Consider the following 12,045-nt stretch of genomic DNA (forward strand, 5'->3'; position numbering starts at 1 on the left):
ATCTGCCCCAGTATGTCCAGCATTGCCGTCAGTGTGTCCAGCAATCTGCCCCAGTGTCTCCAGCATTGCCCCAGTGTCTCAAGCATACATCTGCCCCCAGTGTGTCCAGCAATCTTCCCCAGTATGTCCAGCATTGCCGTCAGTGTGTCCAGCAATCTGCCCCAGTGTCTCCAGCATTGCCCCAGTGTCTCAAGCATACATCTGCCCCCAGTGTGTCCAGCAATCTGCCCCAGTATGTCCAGCATTTTTCCCACAAAAGTGTTGGTTTAGCTCCAAATTTTTCCTTTTTACAAAAGAAGCAGGAGAAAATGGACCATAGACGTTCTTGTGCGATTTCTCCTGAGCATGCCGATACCCCTTTATGTGGTCGAAAACTAGTGTCTTGGCGCATGGCGGGCTCGGAAGGGAAGGAGCGCCGATTGAATTCTGGAGCGCAATTTTGGCTGGAATATATTGAGAATTCATCTAGGGGTGTAGTGAATATTTGTAACCTTCTGGCGATTCACAGAATTCTATAATATTGGGCTGAGTAAATGGATAATTATCATTTATTCCGCGAAAAATATTGCTTTGTCCAATGTATTCTACATCTGCATGAAACTACTGCTAACAAACTTAGCCAATCACAGGAAAAACTTAAAAAACCTGATACTGGTAAAAAGAAAAATAAGCAGATTTTTTTATTGCATTTAAAAAAAAACATTGCTTCACTTTGCAAGAAAAAAAACTGTTGTTGATCCCAAACAAGGGATAATCTTTGGATAGCTACAAACTGTTCACCATCATTATCTCCCCGGGTTCCTCCTCTGTCCTCGAGTGCGATAGAGACTGTGGTTCGCCAATCTTTGGAATTTTTCATTGTGCACAAAATTGCATTATACGATTGTCACTTTAAGGCTCTGCGCACACGTTGTGGATTTTGATGCGGGTCTGCAGCGTCTTTGGACATGCGGAATTGCATCATGTAGTGCACCACCAATGTTAATCAATGGGAAAATCTAGAATTTTTGTTCACATGCTGAGGAAAAAAACGCACGGATTTGCAGCGTTTATTTTCCGCAGCATGTCAATTCTTTTTTTTTGGATCTGCAGCGTTTCTGCACCCATTGACTTCCATTGAGTCAGTCAAATCCACAGCAAAACCGCAGGTATAAAAAGATTTGTGGATTTGCTGCGGAGTTGAGTGCGAAAAACTCTGCAGATCGGGAGGAGGAAGAGTGTGTGGGTGGAGACTATATGTGTGGGCGGAGACTGTATGGGCGGAGACTGTGTGCGGATAAGATGTGCCTGTCTGTCTGCGGGTGTCTGTGTGTGTGGGGGTGTCTGCAGGGCCTGCGGGTGTGTGGCACGTCTGTGTGTGTGTGTGCTGGTCTGTGTGTAGGCAGGCATTGTCCGATGGGACTACTAGTCCCATCCGGCTATGTCTGCTGTCACATAGAACAGTGACAGCATTAGCCGATGATGGGATAGTAGTCCCATCATCCGGCTACTGTGATGAATAGTAAAAAAAAAAACACATATACACATACAGTACACACATATACTCATACAGTACATGCTTACCAAACAGCTAATCCCCAACGGCCTCGATCGCCTGCAAAAAGACAAAATAATAAACCAACAGTATACTCCCTGCTCCGATGTAATCCATTTAATAATGAGTGTCCCATGACGATCTCCCGTGGAGAGCTGTCACATTGGGAGATGTGACTTCAGGAGCTCCAGTGATACAGTCGGATGGATCACTCCGCCGCCTAGAGTTCACCGGAGTTCATGCTGTCACTTGCGGCACCGCTGCGTGAAAAAATTGCTGGTGATAATGTTAACTACTGTTATAGCAGGATCCATTTTATCTTGCTTGCCTCCATTTTGTGTAAGTGTTACTAAAGGTCAGATAAACAAGTTGTTATTCACTATTCTTCATACCGCTGATATTGCTGTCATTGAACTAATTGTAGCAGAGCATGGAGGATGAAATGTCCTTGAAAGATAATGAATAATGTTTTGTATAGAAAAATATGTTTGCGAAACCATAGGGAGACAATGGAGTAAAACACTCCGACGCTTAGCCCATATATGGAGAATCCGCCTCCGACATAAGAATGTATAAAAAGTGTGTGTAAGCTTAATAAACTAGAGATACTTCAGATACATGCCTGGTGTACTGTGTCTTATCTCTCCGGTGCCGTGACGTCATCTCTAAGGTGGACTCATCAGAGAGCAGGTCGAGACCTGCGACAACACTACCATACTGTCCTCTCGCTGTAGATATGAAATTATTCCCTAAACTGGAAAAAAAAAATCTCTTAAAATAATTTTTACTGCTGTTAAAATAATAAGAATGGTGTAAATTGTCATGAGCTGGATAAAATAACCTATGTCTTTTTGTGGTTCACACTGACCCTGTCAGGGAGATCATGAAGCTATCCCACTGCTGCCGACAATTATCAGTGCAAGCTCTCCGCTTGCCACAGCTGCCAACAATTTGTCAGGACCAACACACAATGGACTGACGATTGATGGACAAGGCAATGACTACTATTGCTACCTGGCAGCTTATTGGACGCTTCCCAGTGATCATAAAATATATGCAAATCCAATTTCAAAACACAGGTTTGTATACAGTTGTGCTCAAAAGTTTACATACCCCGGCAGAATTTTTGCTTTCTTGGCCTTTTTTCCGAGAATATGAATGATAACACCAAACCTTTTCCTCCACTCATGGTTAGTGGTTGGGTGAAGCCATTTATTGCCAGACTACTGTGTTTTCTCTTTTTAAATCATAATGACAACACAAAACATCCAAATGACCCTGCCATCATTGGCCATTTGTTGCTTTCAAGACGGGAAGGACCGTTTTACACAAGTACAGCAAAGTACACCATGCAGCCCATCGTTCCCTCTATGTACTGTACAAGCTCCATAGAAAACCAACAAGCATAGAGGACTTCGGAGTCGATGGTGCGAAAATAATCACCAACCGAGATGACTAAAGACAACAAAATCCATAAAGAAGTAGGGGTTCAGTACAAATCAATACAAATTTTGCTGAACATATATAATAGGCAAAAACATGGCGTAAAGATGAGCAAAAAAAGTAGCAGCTAAACCAGTAATAATATACTGGCAAGAAGAAACACATGTCCTAAGGCATCATCCACAACGCAATGTAGTAAATAGATAAATAGGACCAATAGATATCAAAATTGGTCACATAAAATTCATAGGGCCGTGGAGGCAGTTCCTGAGATGAATATAGTCAGGCATAATAACCTGTGTGATGCAGTGACCCCTATTACAGCTAGGTGGGGCTGTATGTTCTCAGAATACGCACAGAGGCGTATTGAGGCCATGGAAATGCATGGCAGTCACAGGCATAACTGTGATAGTGAGACAGTGACTGGCATCATTGTAACTGCCCAGAATGTGTCGCAGAGGATATCCTCTGCGCTGTAAGCCAGTAATGTTGCTCTGGGACCTGTAGTCCCACAAGTATTTGTTTAGTTTAAAGGGAGGCTTACAGGGTTAGTCGGAGAGTTGGGCTGGTCTGACTAACCACACTTACCTCCCACCTATGGGCGTGGTTACAGCTACATAATGTGACCATGGTTTGGGTCACATGGTCTGTGGAGAGTGCATGGACCTGAATGGTCTGTGTTCTCAGGTCCTGCGAGACAGGACAGGCCTGGGTGTTGGAAGGTCCTAGGAGTGGACTTCCTGAAGAGCACATTGAGATGCTGTATGTGCAGAGTCTGTGACGGCACTGTGTTGGGGAAGCTACCGTTTCTTCTGCGGGTCTGGACTGTCGTGAGTGCCCTGGCCACAAGGACGGTGATCCCAGTTAGGCAGCTTCCCTGCGAACCAAGGACTGACAAGGAGTCAGCGTGTGGAGCAGGAGCTCCTGGAAGGTAACCCAGAGTTGGGCACTGTGTGCACTGATGAGGGTCAGTTAATGAACTGTGCGGTCACCGGATGGAGAAAGGTCCAGCATGTTTAGAGACTGCAACCTAATGTTGTGCTATGAAGTATCTGAGATAAAGCCGTATGATATGAAGTGCTATAGACTATGTGTTAAGTGATGTGCAACATGGCCTATGGTGCGGTTTATGAGTCTTAAACATACTGGAATAGACTGATATTGTGAGAAAATTCTAGTGTGTGTGTTAATCCCGTTGCCAAACGAGTGTCCCCCAACGCACTCAGGGAGCGCTATCCCACTCATGATATTTGAATAAAGTGCTGTGCATACAAATCTCTACTGTGAAAATTATCCATAGACATGTCCCAGGAAAAAAAAATGTCAAATATAAGCCAATTATAGCTATATAATATTGCCTTGGGACATGATGTAGTCAAGATGCGGGCGTGCAAGAAGGACACAGGAGAGCCTCGACGTGCGTTTCACCACCTTGGCTTCGTCAGCTGCTACTTTTTTTGCTCATCTTTATGCAATGTTTTTGTCTATTATACATGTTTAATAAAATTTGCATTGATTTGTACTGAACCCCTACTTCTTTATGGATTTTGTTGTCTTTATCCATCTCGGTTGGTGATTATTTTGACACCATTTACTTTGAAGTCCTCTATGCTTGTTGGTTTTCTAGGTTTTGGCTTAGGGGTATGTCCCAATTGGCCATGTGGACAGTTTTTATAGGTTGTTATGTGCAAGCCCCGTGTCTGCTCTTTATCAGGTAAACTATGTCAATTAGGTGTTCTCAGCAAGGGGGTAGAGGTCGAAATTGATGACCCCCGCAGCCCCTGATATGCACAATTATAACTACATTTTTGACTGACCCCAATAAATTTTTACGTTTTTTTACCCAAAAGTTGACAGCTACTGAAGAATATTTAAGGCGAGGTATCTCTAGAGATCGGAGTTTAGAGGCTCAAAGGAATTCTTAGGAATTCAAAGGAAAACTATATTTTTCAACTTCACAGAGAAAAGCTTAACTGGAGAAGTGATAGAGGAGACATACTTACTACCAGAATCCGATACACTCACATATTGCTTGCCAAGCTGAAAATGGTGAATTCACATTCACCGGTGACCTGGCACCGAGGTTACTATTTGGCTGAAGGGTGAGGAGATTGGTTGTCGGGACATCACAATGTTTTTCTCCAGCATGGCTGTCCCCTGTCAAGCTTAAGCTATAACAATGAAGCCCCTTCGCGTTGAAAACCTTTGATTGAAATATTTTCTTTTGTTTGCAGCTCAGTCGTTATCTGAAGAACATTCATTTTGAGACCATGGGAGGCGAAGAGGTTTATTTTAACAAAGAGGGACACTTTTCCAGCAAGTTTGATATCATAAACCTTGTAGGTTTTCCAAACAAGTCTCTTCAAAGGCGGGTAGTTGGTTACTACGAAGAAAGCAGCGACCGGTTTCGCATCGACAGCGGTGCCATCGTGTGGAGTCCAAAATTTTCTCAGGTAAATGGCTGAAACCTAAAGTGAATTCTGAAACGGTTCTGCCCCCGGGGCTTCAGGAAAATTGCCGCGGGATGCCGCACGTGCGCAGATGGAGATCACGGCGGCCATTTTCCTGCAGCCCCGGGAGGCAGGACACTCCATCTGCGCACGCGCGGCCTCAGGAAGATGGCCGCGCTGTTATGTAGGCAATCCAGTGACACAGTGTGCCAGCAATCAGAGCACATACAGCGATCTGACAATAACCCAAAAACAATAGAACGAGCTCTGAGACGTGGAATCTCTGTAGACCGCAATACCTGAACCTATCCTAAACACAACTAAAGGCAGCCGTGGATTGCGCCTGTCACTACCTATGCAACTCGGCACAGCCTGAGGAGCTGACTAGCCTGAAGATAGAAAAACAAGCCTGACCTGCCTCAGAGAAACACCTCAAAGGTAAAGGCAGCCCCCCACACACAACGACCACCAGCAAGACGAAAAGACAAACGTAGGGACGAAACAGATTCAGCAAAGTGAGGCCCGATATCCTAGATAGAACGAGGATAGCAAAGAGAACTTTGCAGTCTACAAAAAACCCTAAAGCAAAAAACCACGCAAAGGGGGCAAAAAGACCCACCGTGCCGAACTAACGGCACGGCGGTGCACCCTTTGCGTCTCAGAGCTTTCAGCAAAAACGAATAGACAAGCTGGACAGAAAAAGTAGCAACAAAAGCAAAAAGCACTTATCTAAGCAGAGCAGCAGGCCACAGGAAAGATCCAGTAGCTCAGGTCCAACACTGGAACACCAACAAGGAGCAAGGAAGACAGAATCAGGTAGAGTTAAATAACAAAGCAGCCAACGAGCTCACCAGAACACCTGAGGGAGGAAGCTCAGAAGCTGCAGTACCACTTGTGACCACAGGAGTGAATTCAGCCACAGAATTCACAACAGTACCCCCCCCTTGAGGAGGGGTCACCGAACCCTCACCAGAGCCCCCAGGCCGACCAGGATGAGCCACATGAAAGGCACGAACAAGATCTGGAGCATGGACATCAGAGGCAAAAACCCAGGAATTATCTTCCTGAGCATAACCCTTCCATTTAACCAGATACTGGAGTTTCCGTCTAGAAACACGAGAATCCAAAATTTTCTCCACAATATACTCCAATTCCCCCTCCACCAAAACCGGGGCAGGAGGCTCAACAGATGGATCCATAGGTGCCACGTATCTCCGCAACAACGACCTATGGAATACATTATGTATGGAAAAGGAGTCTGGGAGGGTCAGACGAAAAGACACAGGATTGAGAATCTCAGAAATCCTATACGGACCAATAAAACGAGGTTTAAATTTAGGAGAGGAAACCTTCATAGGAATATGACGAGAAGATAACCAAACCAGATCCCCAACACGAAGTCGGGGACCCACACGGCGTCTGCGATTAGCGAAAAGTTGAGCCTTCTCCTGGGACAAGGTCAAATTGTCCACTACCTGAGTCCAGATCTGCTGCAACCTGTCCACCACAGAATCCACACCAGGACAGTCCGAAGACTCAACCTGTCCTGAAGAGAAACGAGGATGGAACCCAGAATTGCAGAAAAATGGAGAGACCAAGGTAGCCGAGCTGGCCCGATTATTAAGGGCAAACTCAGCCAACGGCAAAAAGGACACCCAATCATCCTGGTCTGCAGAAACAAAACATCTCAGATATGTCTCCAAGGTCTGATTGGTTCGTTCGGTCTGGCCATTAGTCTGAGGATGGAAAGCCGAGGAAAAAGACAGGTCAATGCCCATCCTACCACAAAAGGCTCGCCAAAACCTCGAAACAAACTGGGAACCTCTGTCAGAAACAATATTCTCAGGAATGCCATGCAAACGAACCACATGCTGGAAGAACAAAGGCACCAAATCAGAGGAGGAAGGCAATTTAACCAAGGGCACCAGATGGACCATTCTAGAAAAGCGATCACAGACCACCCAAATGACTGACATCTTTTGAGAAACGGGAAGGTCAGAAATGAAATCCATCGAAATATGTGTCCAAGGCCTCTTTGGGACCGGCAAGGGCAAAAGCAACCCACTGGCACGTGAACAGCAGGGCTTAGCCCTAGCACAAATCCCACAGGACTGCACAAAAGTACATACATCCCGTGACAGAGATGGCCACCAGAAGGATCTAGCCACCAACTCTCTGGTACCAAATAATCCAGGATGACCAGCCAACACCGAACAATGAAGTTCAGAGATAACTTTAGTAGTCCACCTATCAGGGACGAACAGTTTCTCCGCCGGACAACGATCAGGTTTATTCGCCTGAAATTTTTGCAACACTCGCCGCAAATCAGGGGAGATGGCAGACACAATGACTCCTTCCTTGAGGATACTCGCCGGCTCAGATGAACCCGGAGAGTCGGGCACAAAACTCCTAGACAGAGCATCCGCCTTAACATTTTTAGAGCCCGGAAGGTACGAAATCACAAAATCGAAGCGGGCAAAAAATAACGACCAACGGGCCTGTCTAGGATTCAAGCGCTTGGCAGACTCGAGATAAGTAAGGTTCTTATGATTAGTCAATACCACCACGCGATGCTTAGCTCCTTCAAGCCAATGACGCCATTCCTCGAATGCCCACTTCAAGGCCAGCAACTCTCGGTTGCCCACATCATAATTACGCTCAGCAGCCGAAAACTTCCTGGAAAAGAAAGCACATGGTTTCAACACTGAGCAACCAGAACCTCTCTGTGACAAAACCGCCCCTGCTCCAATCTCAGAAGCATCAACCTCGACCTGGAACGGAAGAGAAACATCTGGTTGACACAACACAGGGGCAGAACAAAAACGATGCTTCAACTCCTGAAAAGCTTCCACAGCAGCAGAAGACCAATTAACCAAATCAGCACCCTTCTTGGTCAAATCGGTCAATGGTTTGGCAATGCTAGAAAAATTACAGATGAAGCGACGATAAAAATTAGCAAAGCCCAGGAATTTTTGCAGACTTTTCAGAGATGTCGGCTGAGTCCAATCCTGGATGGCTTGGACCTTAACCGGATCCATCTCGATAGTAGAAGGGGAAAAGATGAACCCCAAAAATGAAACTTTCTGCACACCGAAGAGACACTTTGATCCCTTCACAAACAAAGAATTAGCACGCAGGACCTGGAAAACCATTCTGACCTGCTTCACATGAGACTCCCAATCATCTGAGAAGATCAAAATGTCATCCAAGTAAACAATCAGGAATTTATCCAGATACTCACGGAAGATGTCATGCATAAAAGACTGAAACACAGATGGAGCATTGGCAAGTCCGAACGGCATCACTAGATACTCAAAATGACCCTCGGGCGTATTAAATGCAGTTTTCCATTCATCTCCTTGCCTGATTCTCACCAGATTATACGCACCACGAAGATCTATCTTAGGGTACCGTCACACTATAACATTTCGATCGCTACGACGGTACGATTCGTGACGTTCCAGCGATATCGTTACGATATCGCTGTGTCTGACACGCAGCAGCGATCAGGGATCCTGCTGAGAATCGTACGTCGTAGCAGATCGTTTAGAACTTTCTTTCATCGCTGGATCTCCCGCTGTCATCGCTAGATCGGTGTGTGTGACACCGATCTAGCGATCTAGCGATGCGATCCAGCGATGCGTTCGCTTGTAACCAGGGTAAACATCGGGTAACTAAGCGCAGGACCGCGCTTAGTTACCCGATGTTTACCCTGGTTACAAGCGTTAAACTAAAAAAAAAAAAACAGCACATACTTACATTCTGGTGTCCGTCAGGTCCCTTGCAGTCTGCTTCCAGCACTGTGACTGCCGGCCATAAAGTGAAAGCAGAGCACAGCGGCTGTGCTTTCACTTTCACTTTACGGCCGGCAGTCACAGTGCTGGAAGCAGACTGCAAGGGACCTGACGGACACCAGAATGTAAGTATGTGCTGTTTGTTTTTTTTTAGTTTAACGCTTGTAACCAGGGTAAACATCGGGTAACTAAGCGCGGTCCTGCGCTTAGTTACCCGATGTTTACCCTGGTTACCCAGGGACCTCGGCATCTTGGTCGCTGGAGAGCTGTCTGTGTGACAGCTCCCCAGCGACCACACTACGATTTACCTACGATCACGGCCAGGTCATATCGCTGGTCGTGATCGTAGGTAAATCGTATAGTGTGACGGTACCCTTAGTGAACCAACTAGCCCCCTTAATCCGAGCAAACAAGTCAGATAACAATGGCAAGGGATACTGAAATTTAACAGTGATCTTATTAAGAAGGCGGTAATCAATACATGGTCTCAGCGAACCATCCTTCTTGGCTACAAAAAAGAACCCTGCTCCCAGTGGTGATGACGATGGGCGAATATGTCCCTTCTCCAAGGATTCCTTCACATAACTGCGCATAGCGGCGTGTTCAGGCACGGATAAATTAAATAATCGACCTTTAGGGAATTTACTACCAGGAATCAAATTGATAGCACAATCACAATCCCTATGCGGAGGTAGGGCATCGGACTTGGGCTCTTCAAATACATCCTGATAATCAGACAAGAACTCTGGGACCTCAGAAGGAGTGGATGACGAAATAGACAAAAATGGAACATCACCATGTACCCCCTGACAACCCCAGCTGGATACCGACATAGAGTTCCAATCCAATACTGGATTATGGGTTTGCAGCCATGGCAACCCCAACACGACCACATCATGCAGATTATGTAGCACCAGAAAGCGAATAACTTCCTGATGTGCAGGAGCCATGCACATGGTCAGCTGGGTCCAGTACTGAGGTTTATTCTTGGCCAAAGGTGTAGCATCAATTCCTCTCAACGGAATAGGACACCGCAAAGGCTCCAAGAAAAACCCACAACGTTTAGCATAATCCAAATCCATCAGATTCAGGGCAGCGCCTGAATCCACAAACGCCATGACAGAATACGATGACAAAGAGCATATCAAGGTAGTGGACAGAAGGAATTTGGATTGTACAGTACCAATGACGGCAGACCTATCGAACCGCTTAGTGCGCTTAGGACAATCAGAAATAGCATGAGTGGAATCACCACAGTAGAAACACAGACCATTCAGACGTCTGTGTTCTTGCCGTTCAACTCTGGTCATAGTCCTATCGCACTGCATAGGCTCAGGTTTAATCTTAGACAATACCGCCAAATGGTGCACAGATTTACGCTCGCGCAAGCGTCGACCGATCTGAATGGCTAAAGACATAGACTCATTCAAACCAGCAGGCATAGGAAAACCCACCATGACATCCTTAAGAGCCTCAGGGAGACCCTTTCTGAACAGAGCTGCCAGCGCAGATTCATTCCACAGAGTGAGTACTGACCACTTCCTAAATTTCTGACAATATACTTCTATATCATCCTGACCCTGGCACAAAGCCAGCAAATTTTTCTCAGCCTGATCCACTGAATTAGGCTCATCGTAAAGCAATCCGAGCGCCAGGAAAAACGCATTGACATTACTCAATGCAGGGTCTCCTGGCGCAAGAGAAAATGCCCAGTCCTGAGGGTCGCCGCGCAAAAAATAAATAATAATCAAAACCTGTTGAATAGGATTACCAGAAGAATGAGGTTTCAAGGCCAGAAATAGCTTACAATTATTTTTGAAATTAAGAAACTTAGTTCTATCACCAAAAAACAAATCAGGAATAGGAATTCTTGGTTCTAACATAGATTTCTGATCAATAGTATCTTGAATCCTTTGTACATTTGTAACGAGATTATCCATTGAAGAGCACAGACCCTGAATATCTATGTCCACACCTGTGTCCTGAAACACCCTAATGTCTAGGGGAAAAAAAAGACTGAACACAGAGCTGAGAAAAAAAAATGATGTCAGAACTTCTTTTTTCCCTCTATTGAGAATCATTAGGTTTTGGCTCCTTGTACTGTTATGTAGGCAATCCAGTGACACAGTGTGCCAGCAATCAGAGCACATACAGCGATCTGACAATAACCCAAAAACAATAGAACGAGCTCTGAGACGTGGAATCTTTGTAGACCACAATACCTGAACCTATCCTAAACACAACTAAAGGCAGCCGTGGATTGCGCCTGTCACTACCTATGCAACTCGGCACAGCCTGAGGAGCTGACTAGCCTGAAGATAGAAAAACAAGCCTGACCTGCCTCAGAGAAACACCCCAAAGGAAAAGGCAGCCCCCCACACACAACGACCGCCAGCAAGACGAAAAGACAAACGTAGGGACGAAACAGATTCAGCAAAGTGAGGCCCGATATCCTAGATAGAGCGAGGATAGCAAAGAGAACTTTGCAGTCTACAAAAAACCCTAAAGCAAAAAACCACGCAAAGGGGGCAAAAAGACCCACCGTGCCGAACTAACGGCACGGCGGTGCACCCTTTGCGTCTCAGAGCTTTCAGCAAAAACGAATAGACAAGCTGGACAGAAAAAGTAGCAACAAAAGCAAAAAGCACTTATCTAAGCAGAGCAGCAGGCCACAGGAAAGATCCAGTAGCTCAGGTCCAACACTGGAACACCGACAAGGAGCAAGGAAGACAGAATCAGGTGGAGTTAAATAACAAAGCAGCCAACGAGCTCACCAGAACACCTGAGGGAGGAAGCTCAGAAGCTGCAGTACCACTTGTGACCA

The 12,045-nt window shown here is 45.7% G+C and overlaps 1 protein-coding gene across 1 annotated transcript in view; it reads left to right on the forward strand.

The window, feature by feature from the left end:
- LOC138637965 (vomeronasal type-2 receptor 26-like) overlaps window positions 1-12,045 on the forward strand; it is a 136,186-nt gene that overhangs the window by 47,720 nt on the left and 76,421 nt on the right. The window contains exon 3 of the mRNA XM_069726887.1: window positions 5,212-5,430. Within this exon, the coding sequence (XP_069582988.1) occupies window positions 5,212-5,430 (219 nt within the window). The remainder of the gene's footprint in view (window positions 1-5,211; window positions 5,431-12,045) is intronic.

This window comes from Ranitomeya imitator, chromosome 5 (genome assembly GCF_032444005.1).
Source record: "Ranitomeya imitator isolate aRanImi1 chromosome 5, aRanImi1.pri, whole genome shotgun sequence".
NCBI lineage: Eukaryota > Metazoa > Chordata > Amphibia > Anura > Dendrobatidae > Ranitomeya > Ranitomeya imitator.